The following is a 21,946-nucleotide window of genomic DNA, read 5'->3' as shown; positions in this document are numbered from 1 at the left end:
TTTTATCTAGTGTTTTAGATTAAGGGCATATTAGAATTGAAATAATTTATAGCAAGACCGTGTTTTAACACTATTTATACACTCGGGCGGTAATACGTCGTACAAATAATTCAACTCGGGCTGCGCCCTCGTGAAATTATTACGCCCGACATGTAACCACCCATCGTGTATAAATAGTGTTAAAGCACTCTTTTGCTATAAATTGTTTCTTAAATAAAATGTACAGGTTCGTGTGCATGTTTTGAGTTATTTTACAATAAATGGCGATGCGCATATTTCATGCCGACTTTAAAACATTATTTGGGATTACCGAATATGTCTAAAGATTTTATGTCATGTATTATCACTATAAAGACATAGCGATGTCGTTTTGATAAAATTATTGCCGGGTTGCCATTAACTCAGAAAATGATTTTCGTTTCCAGACTTTATTGTACGATATCCAGATAAATCCCCCCCCCCCCCACACACACACACACTACTCTCGGATTTAACATGGGCAAACGTATTATACTTTCAGGTCTGACAAATCATCGACTTTAACACCTAGTTTTTAAAAGCGATGCAGTTTTCTTAATTTCTCATGAACAGACACGGTCAAGCCAAGTATGCATTTTTATTTTTTGCTTCATCTGAATACTTTCGAAGGATACCCTTCTTTTCGAAAAGTAATGCGATTCAACTGTGATAGTTATATAGTTATTTTTTTAATTTTTTAATTTTTATTTTTTTGCTCGTCTGTTAATTTTATATATGGTGAACATCGAATGGCTGTTTGCTGAGAGGTGCCACTCATTGCACAATAATGTAATTTTTAAATCGTCATGCCGTCTTGTGCATTTTGCACAGTTTTCCATTAACTCAGTCATATTATTTCCAAGGAAGACCCCAACCGTCCCTGTGAATCTGAAATATACAGAACACCTTCCAGTAGTGTCCGTTTTTTCAGTCAAAAGGGACAGTTACTTGCCGTCTTATCGTACTTGATTTTTTTAAGAAAACCGTTTTCCCGCTTTCAGGCCAGAGCTGTTGATTATTCATAAAACTTGTTTGCGTATTAGTTGTCGTATGTTTTGCCAAATTTGATCAAGAAATAATGAACTTTCATTTGTTTGAAGTTTCGATCCGACAAACTTATTGACAATTTAGCTTGTCGTGTTTAAAAATCTACATCTGCACTACAGTAAAGTGTATACTGCCCAATAAACTGATTATAATTGTCATGCTGGTAGTTAAATTGCTGTTAGATTTTGTGGCTTGCTGTTAGTTTTATCTCCGTTAGCTTGAAAGAGCTTAAATGCCTCTGCTTGATCCAGACGAAAAATAAATTTGGTAAAAAGAAAAAATCAGATAAAGTTAAGTTTTGTGAGAGTAAGGCGCCTTGATATAATGGCAGGAAAGCACGGTCTGTTTCTCATTCCAAAGCGAAATTTTTCTCTCACGCAAGAACTTTATAGAAAGGGTAAAACAAAAAATGGAAGAATATCCACATACATTCGATACCCGAATATTTACGAAGAACACCCACGATCTGAAAGGAACGACGTCCAAAGACTTCTTAATAAAGGCCGAAAGCTGTTCCCATATGATAAACGCTTGCCAGTGACAGCGAAAAATACAGGTCTCGGAGTTGAAGGTGGTTCAGTTGAAGCTGAACAACTAGCAGCTGTACACCGTAAGTAAAAATGGCTAAGGTGTGGTACAGACTATTATGGTATTAATGGTGTATATGGTATTGGTAACTGCTGGGGAAAAGCAATTATTAGTTATCATAATGATAAACTTGGTTAGTATAAGAGAAAACCTGACCTAAAAATAAAACTCAGGGGTTCCATTTGACACGGGACCTGTGTCCAGACCCAGGAGATTTTTAAAAGAAACTATAAAGACCCGACATGATACTTGCTTTTGTGTCACTCGGAACCCAGGGGCATTTTCCTTTGATAATCCTTTCTCTTATCATTCATTTCCTCCAATAAAACTGTGTCCGCAATTAACTCAGGAATTCCAAATAAACACTCGCGGACACTGAAAGCACGGATACAGTAATAATGATATGCGTGACATGAGCAGTAAGGTATTGAAGGCGGAGTTAAACTACAGTTGACAGGTGATCGCAAGGTGGGACTTGTATAATAACAGCTTGTAAGTTGTCAACACGGTATTTGATGATCAAAAGATGTGAAAAATCGATAATCTGTGTAATGAACAACATCTGTTATTGAAAGGAGGGAAGCAAATTTGCAAAAATTTTATTTGATTAGGCAGTCAATTGGTGATGATTACATTACTGAATAAAAAAGATTGATAATCATTATTTTGTGTGATTGATACGATTTTATGAGCGGATATAGAAATTTTGTTGTTGCTACCAAGCAGGGATCATCCTACAAGGCGATTTGAGCGATATCGTCGCTGTAAAGTCGGCCACTTCGCCTAATTATCACCTCCAGGCGAAATCCGAATCGCCGAGTTTTTCTGAGTGTTGTAAACTGTTTACTTAAAGTTGTAAAACTTGATGCATATTCTAGATTAAATTACCGATAAATCCATAGTCAACCCCGCCTACTCGCCTGTCAAACTTCAGCCAATCATATCATTAATATCCCACAGTGTTAATCAATAATGTGTCAGCCGCCGCCATTTTGAAAAAATTTCTTTGTGTAAAAAGCCGATAAACTTAGCGAGTGCATGGTCTTATGCATCAACAGTATATTATTTATTGATTTTATTAAAAACTTCCTTCAAAAAATATTACAAATACGGCCAATTTCTATAAATTAATTACCCGGGTGCTGTGGATAAAAAAAATACGATTCCGCAGACGTCTGAACTGCCGTACAAAATTATTGCAAAAAGATCGCCAATATCTACGAGTTTGGTATTATTTTCGAAAAGATTAATAAATACATCAATTAAATGTATAAATCTGAACATTTTGATGCAAGAATCGGGCATTATTAAAGCACGAGAATCGAAACATGAATGAAAATTTTCAAGGCGTTTCGATCTCGCACCTGATAAACTTACGAGTTTCGGACATGTAAATTTCGGATAAAAATTTTAAGGCGACTTTTTCATAGCTAAGTTAATACTTTATTTACAGTATACATTCATGAAAATAATAATGCAATAATCAATTTCCTTAAATAATTACTGTTTTATAAGTTATAGCAAGACCCACAGAAAGTGGAAATATATAATTATAGGCTGGAAACTGAATAATATGCTGATTCTTCTCCTTAAATTCCTTGATTTCTCCCTAAATTCTGCGGAGTCACTTCTCCCTAAAATTTTGACCTAGGATGATCCCTGCCAAGTCTTAGTTTAGGGGGGAAACGCTTTAAATAAGGGTGGTTTTCAAAATAATGAAGCTTTTTCTTCTCTCTCACCTTACTTTAATTCAGTTTAGTTTTAGAATGTGTTTTGGAGCAAATTATATCCAAATCAATGTAATCAATAAATGTGTGCAATTTTATCTTGATGGCTCAAGCAGTTTTAAAGTTATATTAAATTATATAGCTAATTTTGTCCCCTGTGCACCCAAAAAAGTGTGACATTTTACATGAAGTATAGCTTTCAACTGTAGTTTACTTTTTAAAATCATGCTTTATTGTTACAGCTTTGACTTTTTTATGTAACTTAAACTCTGCACATTTAAATAAAATACTTCATTTTCATTATATACATCTTATTGTTACCAATATTTCACATCTTGTGATGGAAACCCCTTCACAAAAAATAGTGAAAAAAATACTAACTTAAAATGTTGAACACTACAATTTCATAGCCCTATTACTTTTCTAAAGTCTTGATGTTTTTCTAAGATCTTTATCCTTTCAGCTGCAAAGACACAGTATGATTTTTTTCTTTAATAAATCAACTTTCTCAAAAACTTGATGAATTTCTATACACCTAAAAATGTCCCCTGTGCACCTTTTCAATTGTTAAGTGTCAGATTTCTTTTATTCTTTAAATAAAATGGGATTTTACTTTATTTTCCTTGAAAGGGAGTTACAACAGATACAAAAGCAGCATTCAACTTCACATATTACAGACTGTTAAATATTCACAAAGCCAAAAGTGACGTCCCCTGTGCACCCTTTTTTTACATATATCAATTATCATAGCATTACTGTAATTTATGGTGGCAGTTCTATATTACTAGCAGTGTAAATGTAAAATTTAAGCATTACTTGATAATTTAGCATTATATAAGAAACTCTGGACAATTTAAAATTCACTGTTTGCATTTTTTTCTGAAGTTGCCAATTTTCAAGTTTAAAAGTGGAAACATCAATTTTATTGCTTCTTAAGCTCTTAAGTTTACCTACATATGTAAATGTTCACTAGTAAATATTGTGTAGTTAAAAGAATTTTACTTACCATGAACATATTCTATGACTAAATATTTTGACACAATTTGTCCCCTGTGCACCCTTTTTAGTAAAATTATAAAGTATGTATGAATTTTACTATTCCGTTTTATCATGCATGGCATTTTGTCATTTTTCTACTCTGAATAAGCAGTTCATGTAAACTAAATGATTTCAGTGTGTTAGTTATGTTTAAAGTCATTTATTTTTCATTTAAAGCATTACATTCTGTTGAATTTTCATGTTTTTGTAGTGAAAATTTTCAATTTTTTAGTTATTTTGTGGAATAAACTATTTTTTTTAATAGTATTTGTCTAAAGTTGATTACCGTTAGTCTTTTTATGAATAGAAAACTAATAATGGATGAATATTACACTGATTTTCAGTATGTGTCCCCTGTGCATCTGTAAAATAACTCAATTTTGAGTTGACAATTCTAGAAATTAGAATTACTGGACATTCTTGAAATTTGGCATGTGGTTTATAAACATACAAAATGTGAGAAAAATATAGGTTTTATAATTATATGTTAGTTATATTGCATTCTGCAACAATTTTTCTAGGTAAAAGTTTATTTTCATGTCAGATATTTGCAGAAAGGGTGATTTTTAAAACCAGTGTCCACAAACATATGATTAAATAAGTTTCAAACCATACACATACACCCATTACTTATCATTTATGTTGAAAAAAATACTGTTATACATATTTCCTTGTAATAAAACCATGCAACATTTATCACCCATCTTACTGGAAATTCACTGAACTTTCGAATTAAAGGCTGAAATATTTTCTGATTGGCATTTCTCAACACTTTCCTAAAGTTATTTCCTTCAAATTTGAAGTATTTGCTATCATAAAAAATAGGTGACCACCATAAGAAATGAGTTTGAATTTTTAACCCCTATGTCACACTTTTGCTTCATTATTTTGAAAACCACCCATAAGCAGAAATTGTAAGTTTTGAATAGCTATGATGAAAGAAAATAAATTAAAAACAGGTGTATTATTAAGAATTTAAGTCTTAACTTACGTTTTCCATATTTGTCACCTGTTTTTGCGACGTGATTTTCGGACATATCTGTCTTTTCTTAGGCCTAAAAAAAAATTCTTTGTTTCCGGTAACATGCTGAAAAAAATTAGGTAGGAATTTTTTTTTGGAAATTTTTTTTATTAAGGGGGACTTTTTGGAAATTATATTTTTGTCAAAAAATGATTAAAATAAGGGGGTTATGCCTTTAGAGCATCAGTAAGTTGATTTCTAACATCACTGGCTATGTTTAAAGCATAAAAAGTGCAGTTTTGCATCTTTTTGTTAAAAAGTTGAAAAAAATATTCTCCAAGGCCATAAAAACATTTAGGGTGGGTCGGGCCAAAAATTTAGGGTCTACAGGTCGGGATACCGGAAACAAACAATTTTTTTTTTTTACGCCTTACGAGATTTTCTAGTGCAATCTTGATATTAGTCATTGAAAAGTCTGCATTTAAGAAAATTATGACAATTGTTGTTAAATCAGCTAATATTTTGAAGCATTTTGATAATATAACATGCAAAGGCATCAAACCCCACCCACCATTCTTGTAATAGTTTATTACTTACAACAGAATAAGCCGTATGATTTTTTATTATGAAATAAATATTAATAAAACAAAAACTTTTGGTTAATATTATTGTATTACCAGCTGCATATTACTAGAGCTATATTAGAAAAATTAGTCCATAATATCGACATGTTGGGATAGGACTCCTGTATTTTGGGAAGGACCCTTCAAAATTTGGACTCAAAGGTCCTGGGTCTCTTGGGTTTTCAGGTCTAGTGGAACCCCTGATTTTAACTTAACCAGGTAACACGGAAGCAGAAGCCGATGCTGATCAAGTGATGGAAATATCTCATCATTATTTTTTCAAAAAAAAAAATGTTTTTAGCTTGATTATTCAAAGAATAGTAGCGCTATTGGACTCGCCCATACGTTGGCATCCCCGTCTGCGTCCATATCCCGATTTGGTTAAGTTTTTGTATGTAAGCTGGTATCTCAGTAACCGCTTGTGGGAATGGACTGAAACTTCACATATTTATTCACTTTAATAAACTGACTTACATTGCACAGGTTCCATAACTCTATTTTGCTTTTTTACAAAATTATGCCCCTACTTAGAAATTTTTGGTTAAAGTTTTGTATGTAAGCTTGTATCTCAGTACCCAATGATGGGAATGGATTGAAACTTCACACACTTGTCCACTGTCATGAGCTGATAAACACTGTGCAGGTAACTGGTTCCATAACCCTGTTTCCCAGTTTTACAAAATTATGCCCCTTTTCGACTTGTATTCATTCAATTGACAAGGCTGTTGAATAGTCGAGCATTGCTGTCCTCAGACAGCTCTTGTTTCTTTAAAGTTTCACTCTTTTACCTGTTTAAGCTCTGTAACTCATGTGAACCATCTAGAGTCCACAATTGGCCAGCTTGTTTACTAAAACAAAATGCTTATTAATATTATCTTTAGAATTAATTCTTGTATAAATAAATCTAAATTACATTTATGTATGTATATGTTCTATCATTGAATGTTTTGCATTTGAATGTATACTTACAGGAGTGCCACCAGTAGGATTTCTCAATAAAAGAGGACAGTTTAAACACATACCAGAATTGCAGACAGAATTTGTGGTTCCAGATCTCTCAAACTTCCATGTAAGTATTCAAAATATCAGTGAAGCTGTAGATTCTTCACGTGCTAACTTGAATTTATAAGCAAGATTTGAGCCGCGCCATGAGAAAACCAACATAGTGGGTTTGCGACCAGCATGGATCCAGACCAGCCTGCGCATCCGCGCAGTCTGGTCAGGATCCATGCTGTTCGCTAACAGTTTCTCCAATTCCAATAGGCTTTAAAAGCGAACAGCATGGAGCCTGACCAGACTGCGCGAATGCGCAGGCTGGTCTGGATCCATGCTGGTCGCAAACCCACTATGTTGGTTTTCTCATGGCACGGCTCATTTATGTTTAAAAGTTTCAAGCAGACAATGTGATTTGTAACAAACTGTCTTGTAGCCAGAATTGCTAAGGTACATTTGTATATCCTAGAAGAGGTTTGCTCTTGTAAATGTAACTTTGTACCATGCATACAGGTCCATTGCAGAATTAAACTACATTGTACTTGTCCCAAAATATTTTGCACACCCCTATGAGTATGATGATGCAGTAGAAATGTTGCCAAAGTACCGAAAGATATTTGTTCAGTTTATCATTATGTTTATGGTTATATATGCAGGTCCCATAATTCTACCTTGCATTTTTTTCAAAATTATGCCCCCTTTTTGACTTAGCAGATTTTGGTTAAGTTTTTGTATGTAAGCTGGTATCTCAGTGTCCACTTATGGGAATGGATTGAAACTTAACACATTTGTTCACTGCCATAATATGACATGCATTGCATAGGTTCAATAACTTTACTTTGCATTTTTACAAAATTATGCCCCTTTTTTGACTTAGCAGTTTTGGGTTAAGGTTTTTTATGTAAGCTGGTATCTCAGTACCCACTAATGGGAATGGATTGAAACTTCACACACTTGTCCATTGTCATGAGCTGATAAGCACTGTGCAGGTTCCATTACCCTGTTTTGCATCTTTACAAAATTATGCCCCTTTTTCGACTTGTATTCATTCAATTGACAAGGCTGTTGAATAGTTAAGCGTTGCTGTCCTCCGACAGCTCTTGTTTAGTGAATATAATGGGTTTGTATGCCCCCCTTCGAAGAAGGAGGGGTATATTGTTTTGCAGATGTCGGTCGGTCGGTCGGTCGGTCGGAATGTAGACCAATCCGTTTCCGGATGATAACTCAAGAACGCTTGGGCCTAGGATCATGAAAGTTGATAGGGAGGTTGGTCATCACCAGCAGATGACCCCTATTGATTTTGAGGTCTGTATGTCAAAGATCAAGGTCACAGTGACCCTGAATAGTAAAACGGTTTCCGGATGATAACTCAAGAACACTTGGGCCTAGGATCATGAAAGTTGATAGGGAGGTTGGTAATGACCAGCAGATGACCCCTATTGATTTTGAGGTCAGTATGTTAAAGGTCAAGGTCACAGTGACCCTGAACAGTAAAATGGTTTCCGGATGATAACTCAAGAACGCTTAGGCCTAGGGTCACGAAAGTTGATAGGGAAGTTGGTCATGACTAGCAGATGACCCCTATTGATTTTGAGGTCAGTATGTCAAAGGTCAAGGTCACAGTGACCAGGAACAGTAAAATGGTTTCCAGGCAATAACTCAAGAACGCTTGGGTCTAATGTCAGGAAAATTGATAGTTAGGTTGGACATGACCAGCAGATGACCCCTATTGATTTTGAGGTCATTAGGTCAAAGGTCAAGGTCACATTGGCCAGGAACAGTTAAACGGTTTCTGATCTTCTTGTCCAAAACCATAGGGCCTAGGGCTTTGATATTTGGTATGTAGCAAAATCTAGTGGTCCTCTACTAAGATTGTTCAAATTATTTCCCTGGGGTCAAATACGGCCCCACCCTGGGGGTCACATGGTTTATATAGACTTATATTGGAAAACACTTTGAAAAACCTCTTGTCCAAAACCACAGGGCCTAGGGCTTTGATATTTTGTATATGACATCATCTAGTGGTCCTCTACTAAGATTGTTCAAATTATTCCCCAAGGGTCAAATATGGCTCCGCCCTGCAGGGTCACATGGTTTACATAGTCTTATATAGGGAAAAACTTTGAAAATCTTCTTGTCCAAACCATAAAGACTATGGCTTTGATATTTTGTAATGTAGCATCATTTAATGGTTCTCTACCAAGTTTGTTCAAATTATCCCTCTAGGGTCAAATATGGCCCCGCCCCAGGGGTCATATGGTTCATATAGACTTATATCTATAGGGAAAAACTTAGAATCTTCATGTCCATAACTTACATCATTAAAATTTGGACCACATGTATAGTTTTGAATGGCAAGATGAACCTTGACATGAGTTGACCTTGATCTTGATCTAGTTACCTACTTTCACATTTCTGTAGCTACAGCCTTCAAATTTGGACCACATGCATAGGTTTGTGTACCGAAAAAAACTTTGACCTTGTTATTGACCTAGTGACCTACTTTCACATTTTTGAAGGTACAGGCTTCAAATTTGGACCACATGCATAGTTTTTTATTCAAAAATAAAATTTGACCTTGATTTTGACCTAGTGACCTACTTTCACATTTCTCAAGCTACAGCCTTCAAATTTGAACCACAAGCATAGTTTTGTGTACTGAAATGAACTTTGATCTTGAGATTGACCTAGTGACCAACTTTCACATTTCTGAAGGTACAGGCTTCAGATTTGGACCACTTGCATAGTTCTGTGTTCCGAAATAAAATTTGACCTTGATTTTGACCTAGTGACCTACTTTCACATTTCTCAAGCTACAGCCTTCAAATTTGAACCACATGCATATTTTTGTGTACCGAAATGAACTTTGATCTTGAGATTGACCTAGTGACCTACTTTCACATTTCTCAAGCTACAGGCTTCAAATTTGGACTGCATGCATATTTTTGTGTTCTGAATTGGAATTTGACATAGATTTTTACCTATTACCTACTTTCACATTTCTCAAGCTACAGCCTCCAAATTTGAAGCACATGCATAGTTCTGTCTACCGAAATGAACTTTGACCATGAAATTTATCTAGTGACCTGCTTTCACATTTCTCAAGCAACAGCTTTCAAATTTGACCACATACACATTGTTTTGTACCAAAATGAAATTTGACCTTGATTTTGACCTTGAGCTAGTCTTGAAATTTGGAACATTAAAAAATGGCTCAGTGGATGGCACCAAGATCACTCTGTAATCTCTTGTTAGGTTAATAGGTTAAAGGTCAAGGTCAGATTAAACCAGAATGGTAGAGCTTTTGTTTACAGTGAGCATATAATTTCTGTTCCTTGTGCAATTACTGAATGCATCAAGGGGGGCATTTCGTGTTCGACGAGCTCTTGTTAAAGTTGTAATTAATGCTCACTGCAACAACATTCAATGTGATTAAAGTTATGATGGCTAGCCGCTTAATCATGAAATTTAACTACAAGTTGGAATACTAAGACATACTGTCTCATCCAGGTAGCTCTGCCCATTAACAACATTTAGATTTTCGTTTTCTAGTTATCAATGGTTTTTAAAGGGGAATAAAACTTCACCCCTTTAGATTTTAAATGCCTGGCAATTATTAATTTGCTAACCATAGGTTAACCACCACATTCAACGAGTGTTAAAGTCATGCATCAGTTTTGCAAGGCATGCTGCAAAATGTATAGATCTTGCAGTGAAGATGTCTCCAATGGGCACACAGAACATTTTAAATGAGTAAGGATGCCATGGGTTTGAAATCTCTTGTAGCATAAATGAATGGTGCTAAGTGCAATAGCTCTACCTAGAAGATGAAATATCTGCATCCAGCTTTAGAAGGCATTTTGTTCAGTTACTATCTTCAGAGTCATATCTTGTTTAGATATTGCATGGCAAAATTATTAGCTAAATTAGAATACTACAGCACAACAGGGCTTTTCATCCTTATAACAGAGACCTACATATAAGGCCACTTCCAAATCCAAAAATATACTCTTTTTTCCCAACTGTGGCAGAGATATTTCCCAAATGTAAGATTTCCCCAAATCATGCCAACAGGATGATTAAGATTTTGTTTACATTTTAGTTTTTCAAGAGGAAGCATTTGTTTGGTATTGATTTTTGTTGCACTATAGCCAAACAGTGCACAGAACCACATGTGACACATTACAAGTCTAATCCATTATGTTCCATGGCCTGGATTTTAGTCTGTTATGTTCAATGGCCTGGATATTAGTCCGTGTTTCAGGAGAGATAAATTAACTTGTCTTTTGGTGTATACTTCTGGTTGATTATTTTTCCCAAAATGGACAATTTCGTGCATAAATTTCCCAATTTGAAAGGCCATGGCCTCTTTCCAATTTCCAGATGAAATGCTCAGCACAATAATACAAATAATACATTCAACTGTTTAATTACTTAGTTTATAATTAAAAGACATTTCATTTGCAGAAAACTAAATTTGTTACCTTTTGATTTACAAGTTTTCAAACTTCATTTTCAAAGCACACTGGTCAGATTCCTTTTAAATACAATGCAGCCTTTTCATAACAATGCAGTTAATAGATCTATTACATTTACAATAGGGGCCTCCGTGGCCAGGTGGTTAAGGTTGCTGACTTCAAATCACTTGCCCCTCATCGATGTGGGTCCGAGCCTCACTCGGGGCTTTGTACTCTTCATGTGAGGAAGCCATCCAGCTGGCTTGCGGAAGGTCGGTGGTTCTACCCAGGTGCCCACTCGTGATGAAATAATTCACATAGGCGCACCTGGGGTCCTCCTCCACTATCAAAGCTGGAAAGTCACCATATCAACTATAATTGTGTCGGTGCGACGTTGAACCAAACCCAACCCAAAAAAAAAAACATTTACAATACTCCAAAATATAGAAGTTTTCATGTATTAACACACTAAAATCAAATTTCATGACACCCCCTTTTTACAGGTTCTGATCGACAGTATAATTTTAAAATTAACCCTCTGTAGTTTTAATTTACTTTGAATGTTGTTTTAGAAAGCTTTACAAAACCGCTTATAATATATGCGGTTTTGTAAAGCTTTCTAAAACAGTATAATATATTGAATGTAAAACATCATTCAGAGGGCTGATGGGCTTTCAAGCCTTTGTTTGAAAAAGGACTGTAAGAATTCCATGTACATTAAGCTTACGTTGGGCTAGCACAGTTCAGTTTTTGCCCGTTTTGAAATGTGACTTTGAAACAAAAAATAGCAAACATTTAAAGTTTATCCCATATTTTCTACTTGATTAAAGAATCTGCAGTTAAGTACAAAGAAAATGTCTTTAGGAATTTTCACATAACTTTTACTGCATCGTCATAGGTGTATGTGGAAAATTTTGAGACAAATTGCTATTTAGAAAAATTTTGAAATGGACTTTTACATGTTAGGAATGCTTCTGTCTTTTGGAAAAAATCATAGTTTAAGGTATTAGGCCCCTAATAGTAATATTATAGTAATGTTTAAAAAATGGCATTTGCTGGGTATATTCTTACAGTTGATCGTGCTTTGCACTTAATTGCAAATTTTTAAAAACTTTTACCGTGCCGTTTTTTTTTTTATAAATTTTGTGTAATTTATGGTATTTCCTCAAGCTCAAGTAGAGACAAATTTCAAAGTGGTGGCCTTTATCCAAAACGTTTGCAGAGAATTCATTATACCATTACTTTTTATGGAAGAAACATCAAACTATTGGTAAACAATTATAAAACTTAAAATAAAAACTGTCAGTATCATTATTTCTAGGGTGCCTCGAGTAAACGGATTTAATGAGACAGAATTCTAACTCCAACATTGAAAAAATAAGGTCGAATCCTGTGGGTCTGTTTTGAATTTAGCTCACTTCATTCAAAAATAACCTTGGGGCAGAAGTAAAACCTACCTACATTTCTTCCACAATATGTAATCTAAAGAATGAAGGCAAAATAGAGAACTTTTACCGCATGTAACTCAGTATTTTTAAAGATGTCTAACTCTACCACTTCTGTTTCAGAGGTAAATTCACTTTGAACAGCAAGAAATCGCTTATCAAATGATTTTTTTCTACTTTTGTACAATAAATCAATAACAAGTATTGAAAGAAGTAAAAACTTGCAAGAAAAAAAGGAAAATAAGGGGGAAAAAATTGGTCCCAGTGGGGCTTGAACCTACGCCCCCCTGAAAATTGCAGTCAAAGTAGGTTTATGGTAGAAATTGAATACTCTTCAAAAAGGAGGTACTCTATTATGGGCCTAATACCTTAAAACTGTTATTGCCTCCACTTTGAGTCTGTTTGTAAGCTTTCAGTTTTTAAACACCCTAAGGGTATGAAATTCCCTAATCTCAAGTACAGTTTGACACAACTAAATAGTAAGTTACTATTTGTTAATACTGAAACAAAATATTGAAGGCTTTAAATGTTTCAAATTTTCAGGAAATTTTAGGTATTTAATTTTCAAGTATCTCCTCACAACTCACACTTTTCATGAGATTGTTCAGTAAAATGCATATCTCGCATAATTAAGAAAAATTAATTTGGGCGGTTATATGTCGGGTGTAATATTTCTCGAGGGCGCAGCCCAAGTGAAATTATTTGTACAACATATTACCGCTCGAGTTAAAACACTGTTTTGCTATAAATTATTTCAATGCTAATATGCCTTTAATCTTAAACAGTCGATAAAATAAAGTAGCACTCATTCTTGGTAGTAATGAAAACTTTCACGTCACAGCACGTTAATATGATGTCATTCTAGCGTTAGTGTCTTTTAACAGAGACAAGTATATTAGAATTGGCATACACAAACAATTGCAGCCAATCGAGACTTGTTTAATATCCACAAGTACCTGACAACTACCTCACATATGATAAGAAGATGAAAGGCTTCAGGTGTCAGATTCATTGTCATTGAACCTTTAAAAAAAGTCTGTTATTTCAAATGTTTGTTTTTGCCCTTTATAATTACGTCTTCAGTGTTTACTCTTTCATCTATATCAGAACCGTATAATGATTATTTCATAAATCAAAACACAACAGTTCTGAATTTTACAGAAAATGAAGTATAGAAATAAGACATATACTGATATAGCAAATACTTCAGTTTGTTACATCATGCTTAAATAGAAATATCATATTTGCGTGACTGCAGACAAGTACTACTAAACATACTAGTATAATTTAGCTATAAATACTAGTATGTTGTTTTACAAAAAGTTAACATTATATAACAATACTTAAAGCAATAGCGACATTTTTAAATGACAAACTAAACTTGGTTATTACATAAGTTTTTTCATGGAATTGGGACTTGGTTAGCCATTATCATGCTGGACACAATTGATTATGCCTTTGGGACCAGTATAAATAGCCACCCTGATAAGCCACACATCTATTGCTTATCAGTCTGCAATTTTACCAATTTTCAATACCCAGTGTACTATTTTCCCTGTACAAATGTTATTTCGTAATTCATCTCAAAATCAAAAACATGTAAAGAAAGCTGATAAAACTCCCTACAGTTTGGTGTATAAATTACTATAAATCATGATCAGCCTGCACTTCTGTCCAGTCAGATCAATATCTGCACTGTTCATTTAGTATCTTATTGGTAAGCACCCGTTTTGACAGTTAATGGTACTGTCCAAATTGAAAGCTGGACAAGTTCATTATAGAAATTAAGCAGGTTAAGGGTTAGGATGAGTTTCAGTGTATATATGTTGGATGGATGTTCACTATAAGGCTTATACTTGTTGATATTTAGTTATACTGATTTAAAATATAACTCTTGTTTCTTTCCTTCTTTCAGTTGCAGCCATATGTGCCCTATGATAGAGTACCTGAAGTCAAAAAAGGTCGTCATACAGCAAGAGAACTTTTTGATGCTTTTTATGCTGATGAAATCAAAGAAGACTTTTTTGCTAAACAGGAGGAAAAACAGCCAAAGAAAAAGACATTATTGGACAAATTTAAGAAGACATAATATTGATAGTTTAATAGATATTATTGTACATGTATTTCATGGAATTAATATTTTTTATATCTGCTTTGTTTGTTTTGATGTTTCATGATTTCAGAATTAACTATCTATGCGACACACAGTGTCTGAAGTGATTTTGTTTATCACCTATAATTCATTTAGTTGCTTGCAGAGAACTGGTTAGTACTGGTACAGAATCAAGGAATACTGGTTTGTACTGGTACAGAGTCCAAGAATACTGGTTAGTACTGGTACAGAATCCAGGAATACTGGTTTGTACTGGTACAGAATCCAGGAATACTGGTTTGTACTGGTACAGAATCCAGGAATACTGGTTTGTACTGGTACAGAATCCAGGAATACCGGTTTGTACTGGTACAGAATCCAGGAATACCGGTTTGTACTGGTACAGAATCCAGGAATACCGGTTTGTACTGGTACAGAATCCAGGAATACCGGTTAGTACTGGTACAGAATCTAGGAATACCGGTTAGTACTGGTACAGAACTAAGGAATACCGGTTAGTACTGATACAGAATCCAGGAATACCGGTTTGTACTGATACAGAATCCAGGAATACCGGTTAGTACTGGTACAGAATCCAGGAATACTGGTTAGTACTGGTACAGAATCCAGGAATACCAGTTAGTACTGGTACAGAATCCTGGAATACCGGTTTGTACTGGTACAGAATCCAGGAATACTGGTTTGTACTGGTACAGAATCCAGGAATACTGGTTAGTACTGGTACAGAATCCTGGAATACTGATTAGGTTAAATGTTATACAGAATGGTTGAAATATGGTGCTTAACTAAAAACAAACTGATTTCAAAACATTTATGAAAATAGTCTAATCGTCTGTTAAGAAAAGTAATCTAGAGCTTTAATTAACACGGTAAACTGGATGTAATGTAGCAATAATTTAGCTCTACGTTTTATCAAGCTTGTTAAATATCAATTTAAATAGTTATATTGACTAGGGTATTTGAATACCCATAAATATTTCAGTTATATGTTTTGAATACCGGTACTATAAAATTCTGATATACATCTGTAAATGTTTGGAAATTAATCTCCTTAAATGCATGTAGAGTAGTTTTGTACCATCTAGTCCTGTATGAGTCTAACAAAACCATTTGGCCTAAAAATGACCAAATATGAGTAAAATGAATTTGTTAAAAGTACCAGTCTGACTACAAATTCCCTTTGAAGAAATAGTTTTTGGTGGTGCTACAAAATAGCAGTAAGAAGTGATCAGTCATAATCAGTCTTTGTTCTTATACAAAAAAACCAACAAAAAAACCCACACATTTTCCAAGATTTTTCTTTTGCACAGTAAAAATATATTGCTGTAAATAACCAAATAATGGACCATTCATTCTTTTATAGTGTCCTTAATCTTCCTGCATGTGCCACTTTAGGTTAGCCTGGGATTCAGGCGTTGATATTTTTTGCTTTGTCATAACATACGCGCTATTTCATATACATGAGCAAGTTGCTGTTACTGGCTCGTTTAGTTTCTGATAGTATCAACGCCTGGGGAAACATGCGGGGTTTTCCATGTAATTATCGATTAATGATAATCCTATTAATAGCCCAATTAGCACGTGATCAACAAATTACATGATTAAATCGAAAAGGAGGCGAAGATGCTGATGATGCAAATTTGACGCCATTTTTACGGCTCATTAAACAGCGTTATCAGTAAATGTTTTTGCGTTAATCAAGTGAAGTAAATTTAGGACATGTATGAAATAGACACGAAACATGTAACAGTGCTAGTAAGATATGATTTCATGTAAAATAGTAGTAATCTGACGCGATAAACCGCTGTATTTTGGTGCTTTGGATGTTTGTTTATTCATCGAGACGAAATGTCACTGGCTGTCAGTGTCAGTTGAAAATGTTCAAGGATGGAGAGTCTGGTCGATCTTTCAGTGACACCAAAAAAGAAGTATTCACAGGATGATATATGTGTTTTATGTGTTCAGCGTATTACTGAATGCAAACGGCGCACTAAACTGTTCAAAAACGGATCTCCTACTGAAGTTTCTGTTTTAATTTCCGATGTGTTACAGGAGGATGTGTTATGCGGGTCATTAGTGTGCAGGACATGTTTAGACCGTGTAAAAACTGTGCATACAAAATTGCATAGCATCAAAGCAGGATTTCAAAGATTTAAATACTCGACACAACGTGTGAAAAGGTGCAATGACAGCCCTGGTCAAAGTGCAAAACGTACTCCTTTGAAATGCATTACAAATCTAGAAAAGACAAAAGTCAACAGACCGCTTTTCACCAGTCCTGCTGACATCGGCACTATATCATCAAAAATCAGCTTGGTAAAACCTGTTATTAATGTGCATCCTTCTAGTCCTGCCGACAGCTCTGATTCACCAAAAATCAGCTTGGAAAAATCTGTCATTAAGGTTCATGCTTCTACCCAAACACATGATCAAATTACGGATATCACCAGTGTAGAAGTGGTAAGTGCCTGTATATGTATATATATATATATATATATATATATATATATATATATATATATATATATATATATATATATATATATATATGAACCGTGCCATGAGAAAACCAACATAGTGGCTTTGCGACCGGCATGGATCCAGACCAGCCTGCGCATCCGCGCAGTCTGGTCAGGGTCCATGCTGTTCGCTTTTAAAGCCTATTGGAATTGGAGAAACTGTCAGCAAACAGCATGGATCCTGACCAGACTGCATAGTCTGGTGCTCTCTAACTTCGTTTACACCGAATCTGTCTTTGATAATTCTAACATGTTCATCAAATACACTCATCATGCAAAACTTCGATTTTTATTTACATTGAAAATGTATTATCCTGTTGTCAATTTTTAATCGGAAATGATGCCGTTTTGAAAGCGAGGCTCCGTGGCCAACCGTTCGTTATCGGGTCATTTTTTTTCTATTTTTAGAAACTGGTTTGTAGATTCACGAGTTATCGTTCTTTAAATTACACCCGTAATTTTCGGGTGAATGCTAGGTGGCGCTGCGGTCGAAAATTGTCTTTCCCCAGGCTGTCGATTTGCAGAACAGAAACACATGAAAAATCGACAGACTGGAACCCAGGCTAAGTAAAGGTAAACTACAGCAAGAAACTCCTCAAAGTAATCAGTAATGTTGTTTTGTTTTTTTAAAGAAATGGGCAAACATGCTTGACTTTTTGATGAAAATTGTTCAATTCAGGAAACATTTTTGCTTACAGTTCCCTTATTGATGAATTTTGATGAAATAAAAAGTGCCAAAAGACAGGAAAACCTGCTTTCCACAGCAAAAAGTGTCTGCCTCTTGTTTACGACACAATTTGGCATGAGCTTGTTAACTTACTTTTTAAAGTATGTGTGTTAGTGCATCTTGCTAATTTTGTATGGACAATAATTCTAACATGCATGCAGCAATCTCTTTTATACACCCGTCTGAAAGATGGGATGTATACCCCTGGCTGTTGGAAGGGTGGGACGTCATCATCCACAAACTTCGTACGGAGGATAGGGATTTTGATGTAACTTGGCACATATGTTTGCCATCATGAGAAGGAGTGTCCTGTGCAAGAACGAGGTCTCTAGGTATAAGGTCAAGGTGACACTTAGTGGTCAAAGTTCAAATTATGTCTCCCCTCCCATCTGGGGGAGACATATTGTTTTTGCCCTGTCCGTCACACTTCATTTCCGATCAATAACTGGAGAACCATTTGACCTAGAACCTTCAAACTTCATAGGGTGGCAGGGGTCAATCCGTCAAAGGTCAAGGTCACAGGGGCCTGAACATGGAAAACCATTTCTGATCAATAACTTGAGAATCACTTGATCCAGAATGTTGAAACTTAATAGGATGATTGTCATGCAGAATAGATGACCCCTATTGATTTTGGGGTCACTCCGTTAAAGGTCAAGGTCATAGGGGCCTGAACATGGAAAACCTTTTCTGATCAATAACTTGAGAACTACTTGATGCAGAATGTTGAAACTTAATAGGAAGATTGGTCATGTAGAGTAGATGACCCCTATTGATTTTGGGGTTACTCCGTTGAAGGTCAAGGTCACAGGGGCCTAAACATAAAAAGCCATTTCCGATCAATAACCTGAGAATGACTTGACCCAGAATGTTGAAACTTCATATGTTGATTGTGCATGCAGAGTAGATGACCCATATAGATTCTGGGGTCACTCCATTAAAGGACAAGATCACAGGGGCTTGAACATGTAAAACCATTTCCGATCAATAACTTGAGAATCACTTGACCCAGAATATTGAAACTTCATGCGTTGATTGGTCATGCAGAGTAGATGACCCTTATTGATTTTGGGGTCACTTCATTAAAGGTCAAGGTCACAGGGGCCTGATCATGGAAAAGCATTTCCGATCAATAGCTTGAGAACGACTTGACCCAGAGTGTTGAAACTTCATAGGATGATTGGATATGCATAGTAGATGACCCCTATCGTTTTTGGGATCACTTTATTAAAGGTCAAGGTCACAGGGGCCTGAACATGGAAATACATTTCCGGTCAGTAACTTGAGAACTGCTTGACCCAGGATTTCGAAACTTCATAGGATGATTGGACATGCAGAGTAAGATGACCCCTATTGAATTTGGGGTCACTCTATTAAAGGTCAAGGTGGCAGCAAACAGAACATGAAAATCCATTTCCGTTTAGTTACTTGAGAACCATTTGACACAGAATGTTGAAACTTCAAACGGTGATAAGACTTACAGAGGAGATGACCCATATCGTTTTTTGGGTCACTTTATAAAAGGTCAAGGTTGCAACAAACAGAACATGGAAATCCATTTCCAGTCAATAACTTGAGAACCAGTTGACCTAGAACCTTCAAATTTCATAGGGTGATAGAAGTTACAGAGTAGATGACCCCTATTTTTTTGGGGTCACACCATCAAAATTCAAGGTCACAGGGGGCTGAACATAGAAAATTCTTTTCAATCAATAACTTGAGAACCACTTGACCCAGAATGTTGAAACTATATAGGATGATTGGACATGCAGAGTAGATGACCCCTACTGATTTTGGATCACCCATTCAAAGGTCAAGGTCACAGTGGCTTGAACATGGAAAACAGTTTCCAATTCATAACTTGAGAACCACTTAGCCCAGAATGTTGAAACTTTGTGGAATGATTGGACATGCAAAATAGATGATTCCTATTGCAGCCAGCCATCAGTGTCGCTTAGACTTTTGCTCCTGTCCCCTATTGACTTCCTGCCTATATGACTGCATTGCCCCGGGGAGACATGCGCTTTTCTACAAAAGCATCTTCTAGTTCAAGAATGACTTTCTAGCACACTTGTTACTTTTTAGCTTGACTATACGAAGTATGGAGAGCTGTCCTACTCGACCCGGCGTCGGCGTCCTTCCATGTCTGCACTTTGGTTAAAGTTTTGATGCACTATCTCTTTATCTCTGTAATTACTTGATGGAATTGTTTCAAACTTAAAATAGTTATTCCTTACCATGTCGCACATCATATGGCACAAGTGCCATAACTGTCACATCAATATTTCATGAATTATCCCCCTTTTTAACTTAGAATTTCAGATTAAAGTTTTGATGCACTTTTAACTCTATCTCAGTTATTACTGAATGGATTTGATTAAGTCTTAAAATAGTTGTTCCACCTTATCACCCACATCATTTGACACAAGGTCCATAACTCTGGTACCAATATTTCATGAATTATGCCCCAGTTTTTACTTAGAATTTCAGGTTAAAATTTTGTCTCAGTTATTACTAAATGGATTTGATTCAAACTTAAATCAGTTGTTCCACCTAATCAGCCACAACATATGACTCAAGGTCCATAACTCTGGTACCAATATTTCATGAATTATGCCCCCTTTTTACTTAAAATTTCAGGTCATAATCTTGATGCACTTGCACTCTATCTCAGTTATTAATCCCCCACCACAAGTGGTGGGGGGTTTTAGGAATGGTCTCCGTATGCATTCCGTCCTTCCATCTGTCTGTCTGTCTGTCCGTAACACTTTTGTGTCCGCTCCATATCTCCTAAACCCCTTGAAGGATTTGCATGAAACTTGGGTCAAATGATCACCTCATCAAGATGATGTGCAGAACTCATAAGTCAGCCATGCTGGCTCAAGGTCAAGGTCACAACTCAAGGTCAAAGGTTTGAGCCTTCCATTTTGTGTCCGCTCTATATCTCCTAAACCCCTTGAAGGAATTTTATAAAACTTGGGTCAAATGATCACCACATCATGACGATGTGCAGAACCCATGAGCCAGCCATGCCAGCTCAAGGTCAAGGTCACAACTCAAGGTCAAAGGTTTGAGCCTTCCATTTTGTGTCCGCTCTGTATCTCCTAAACCCATTGAAGGATTTTCCATTAAACTTGGGTCAAATGATCACTCATCAAGACGATGTGCAGAACTCATGAGTCAGCCATGCTGGCTCAAGGTCAAGGTCACAATGAGGGTCAAATGTTTGAGCCTTTCATTTTTTGTCCGCTCTATATCTCCTAAACCCCTTGAAGGATTTTCATCAAACTTGGGTCAAATGATGGCTCAAGGTCAAGGTCACAACTCAAGGTCAAAGGCTTCAGCCTTCCATTTCGTGTCCCCTCTCTATCTCCTAAACCCCTTCAAAGAATTTTATAAAACTTGGGTCAAATGATCACCTTATCAAAACGATGTGCAGAATTTACGAGTCAGCCATGCTGGCTCAAAGTCAAGGTCACAGCTTAGGGTCAAAGGTTTGAGCCTTCCATTTTGTGTCCACTCTGTATCTCCTAAATCCTTTAAGCATTTTCATCAAACTTGGGTCAAATGATCACCTCATCAAAAGCTGACTGTCAAGTCAAGGTCAAGATCACAACTCAAGGTCAAAGGTTTTAGCTCTGTATCTGCTAAACCCCATGAAGGATTTTCATGAAACTTGGGTCAAATGAT

The 21,946-nt window shown here is 35.9% G+C and overlaps 2 protein-coding genes across 2 annotated transcripts in view; both read left to right on the top strand.

Annotated features, from left to right (window-relative positions):
* Window positions 1-21,946, top strand: part of LOC123548760 (uncharacterized) — a 169,156-nt gene that overhangs the window by 85,925 nt on the left and 61,285 nt on the right. The window lies entirely within an intron of this gene.
* On the top strand, window positions 1,296-15,049 carry LOC128557780 (39S ribosomal protein L41, mitochondrial-like). The gene is made up of 3 exons (XM_053546059.1): window positions 1,296-1,675; window positions 6,974-7,071; window positions 14,813-15,049. The coding sequence occupies exons 1-3, from the start codon at window positions 1,390-1,392 to the stop codon at window positions 14,984-14,986; spliced, it is 558 nt and encodes a 185-aa protein (XP_053402034.1). The 5' UTR covers window positions 1,296-1,389; the 3' UTR covers window positions 14,987-15,049.

The sequence above is a fragment of the Mercenaria mercenaria genome, chromosome 6 (genome assembly GCF_021730395.1).
Source record: "Mercenaria mercenaria strain notata chromosome 6, MADL_Memer_1, whole genome shotgun sequence".
NCBI classification, from domain to species: Eukaryota; Metazoa; Mollusca; class Bivalvia; order Venerida; family Veneridae; genus Mercenaria; species Mercenaria mercenaria.
Note: the sequence above shows the minus strand (reverse complement) of the source record. Positions and strands in the feature narration are given on the sequence as shown.

Bases quoted from the DNA above. Each gene is read 5' to 3' on its own strand.
- LOC128557780 (XM_053546059.1), top strand. From the start codon at position 1,390: ATGGCAGGAAAGCACGGTCTGTTTCTCATTCCAAAGCGAAATTTTTCT. The intron at 1,676-6,973 runs GTAAGTAAAAAT...GTATACTTACAG, and splicing joins ACAACTAGCAGCTGTACACC to GAGTGCCACCAGTAGGATTT. The intron at 7,072-14,812 runs GTAAGTATTCAA...TCCTTCTTTCAG, and splicing joins CAGATCTCTCAAACTTCCAT to TTGCAGCCATATGTGCCCTA.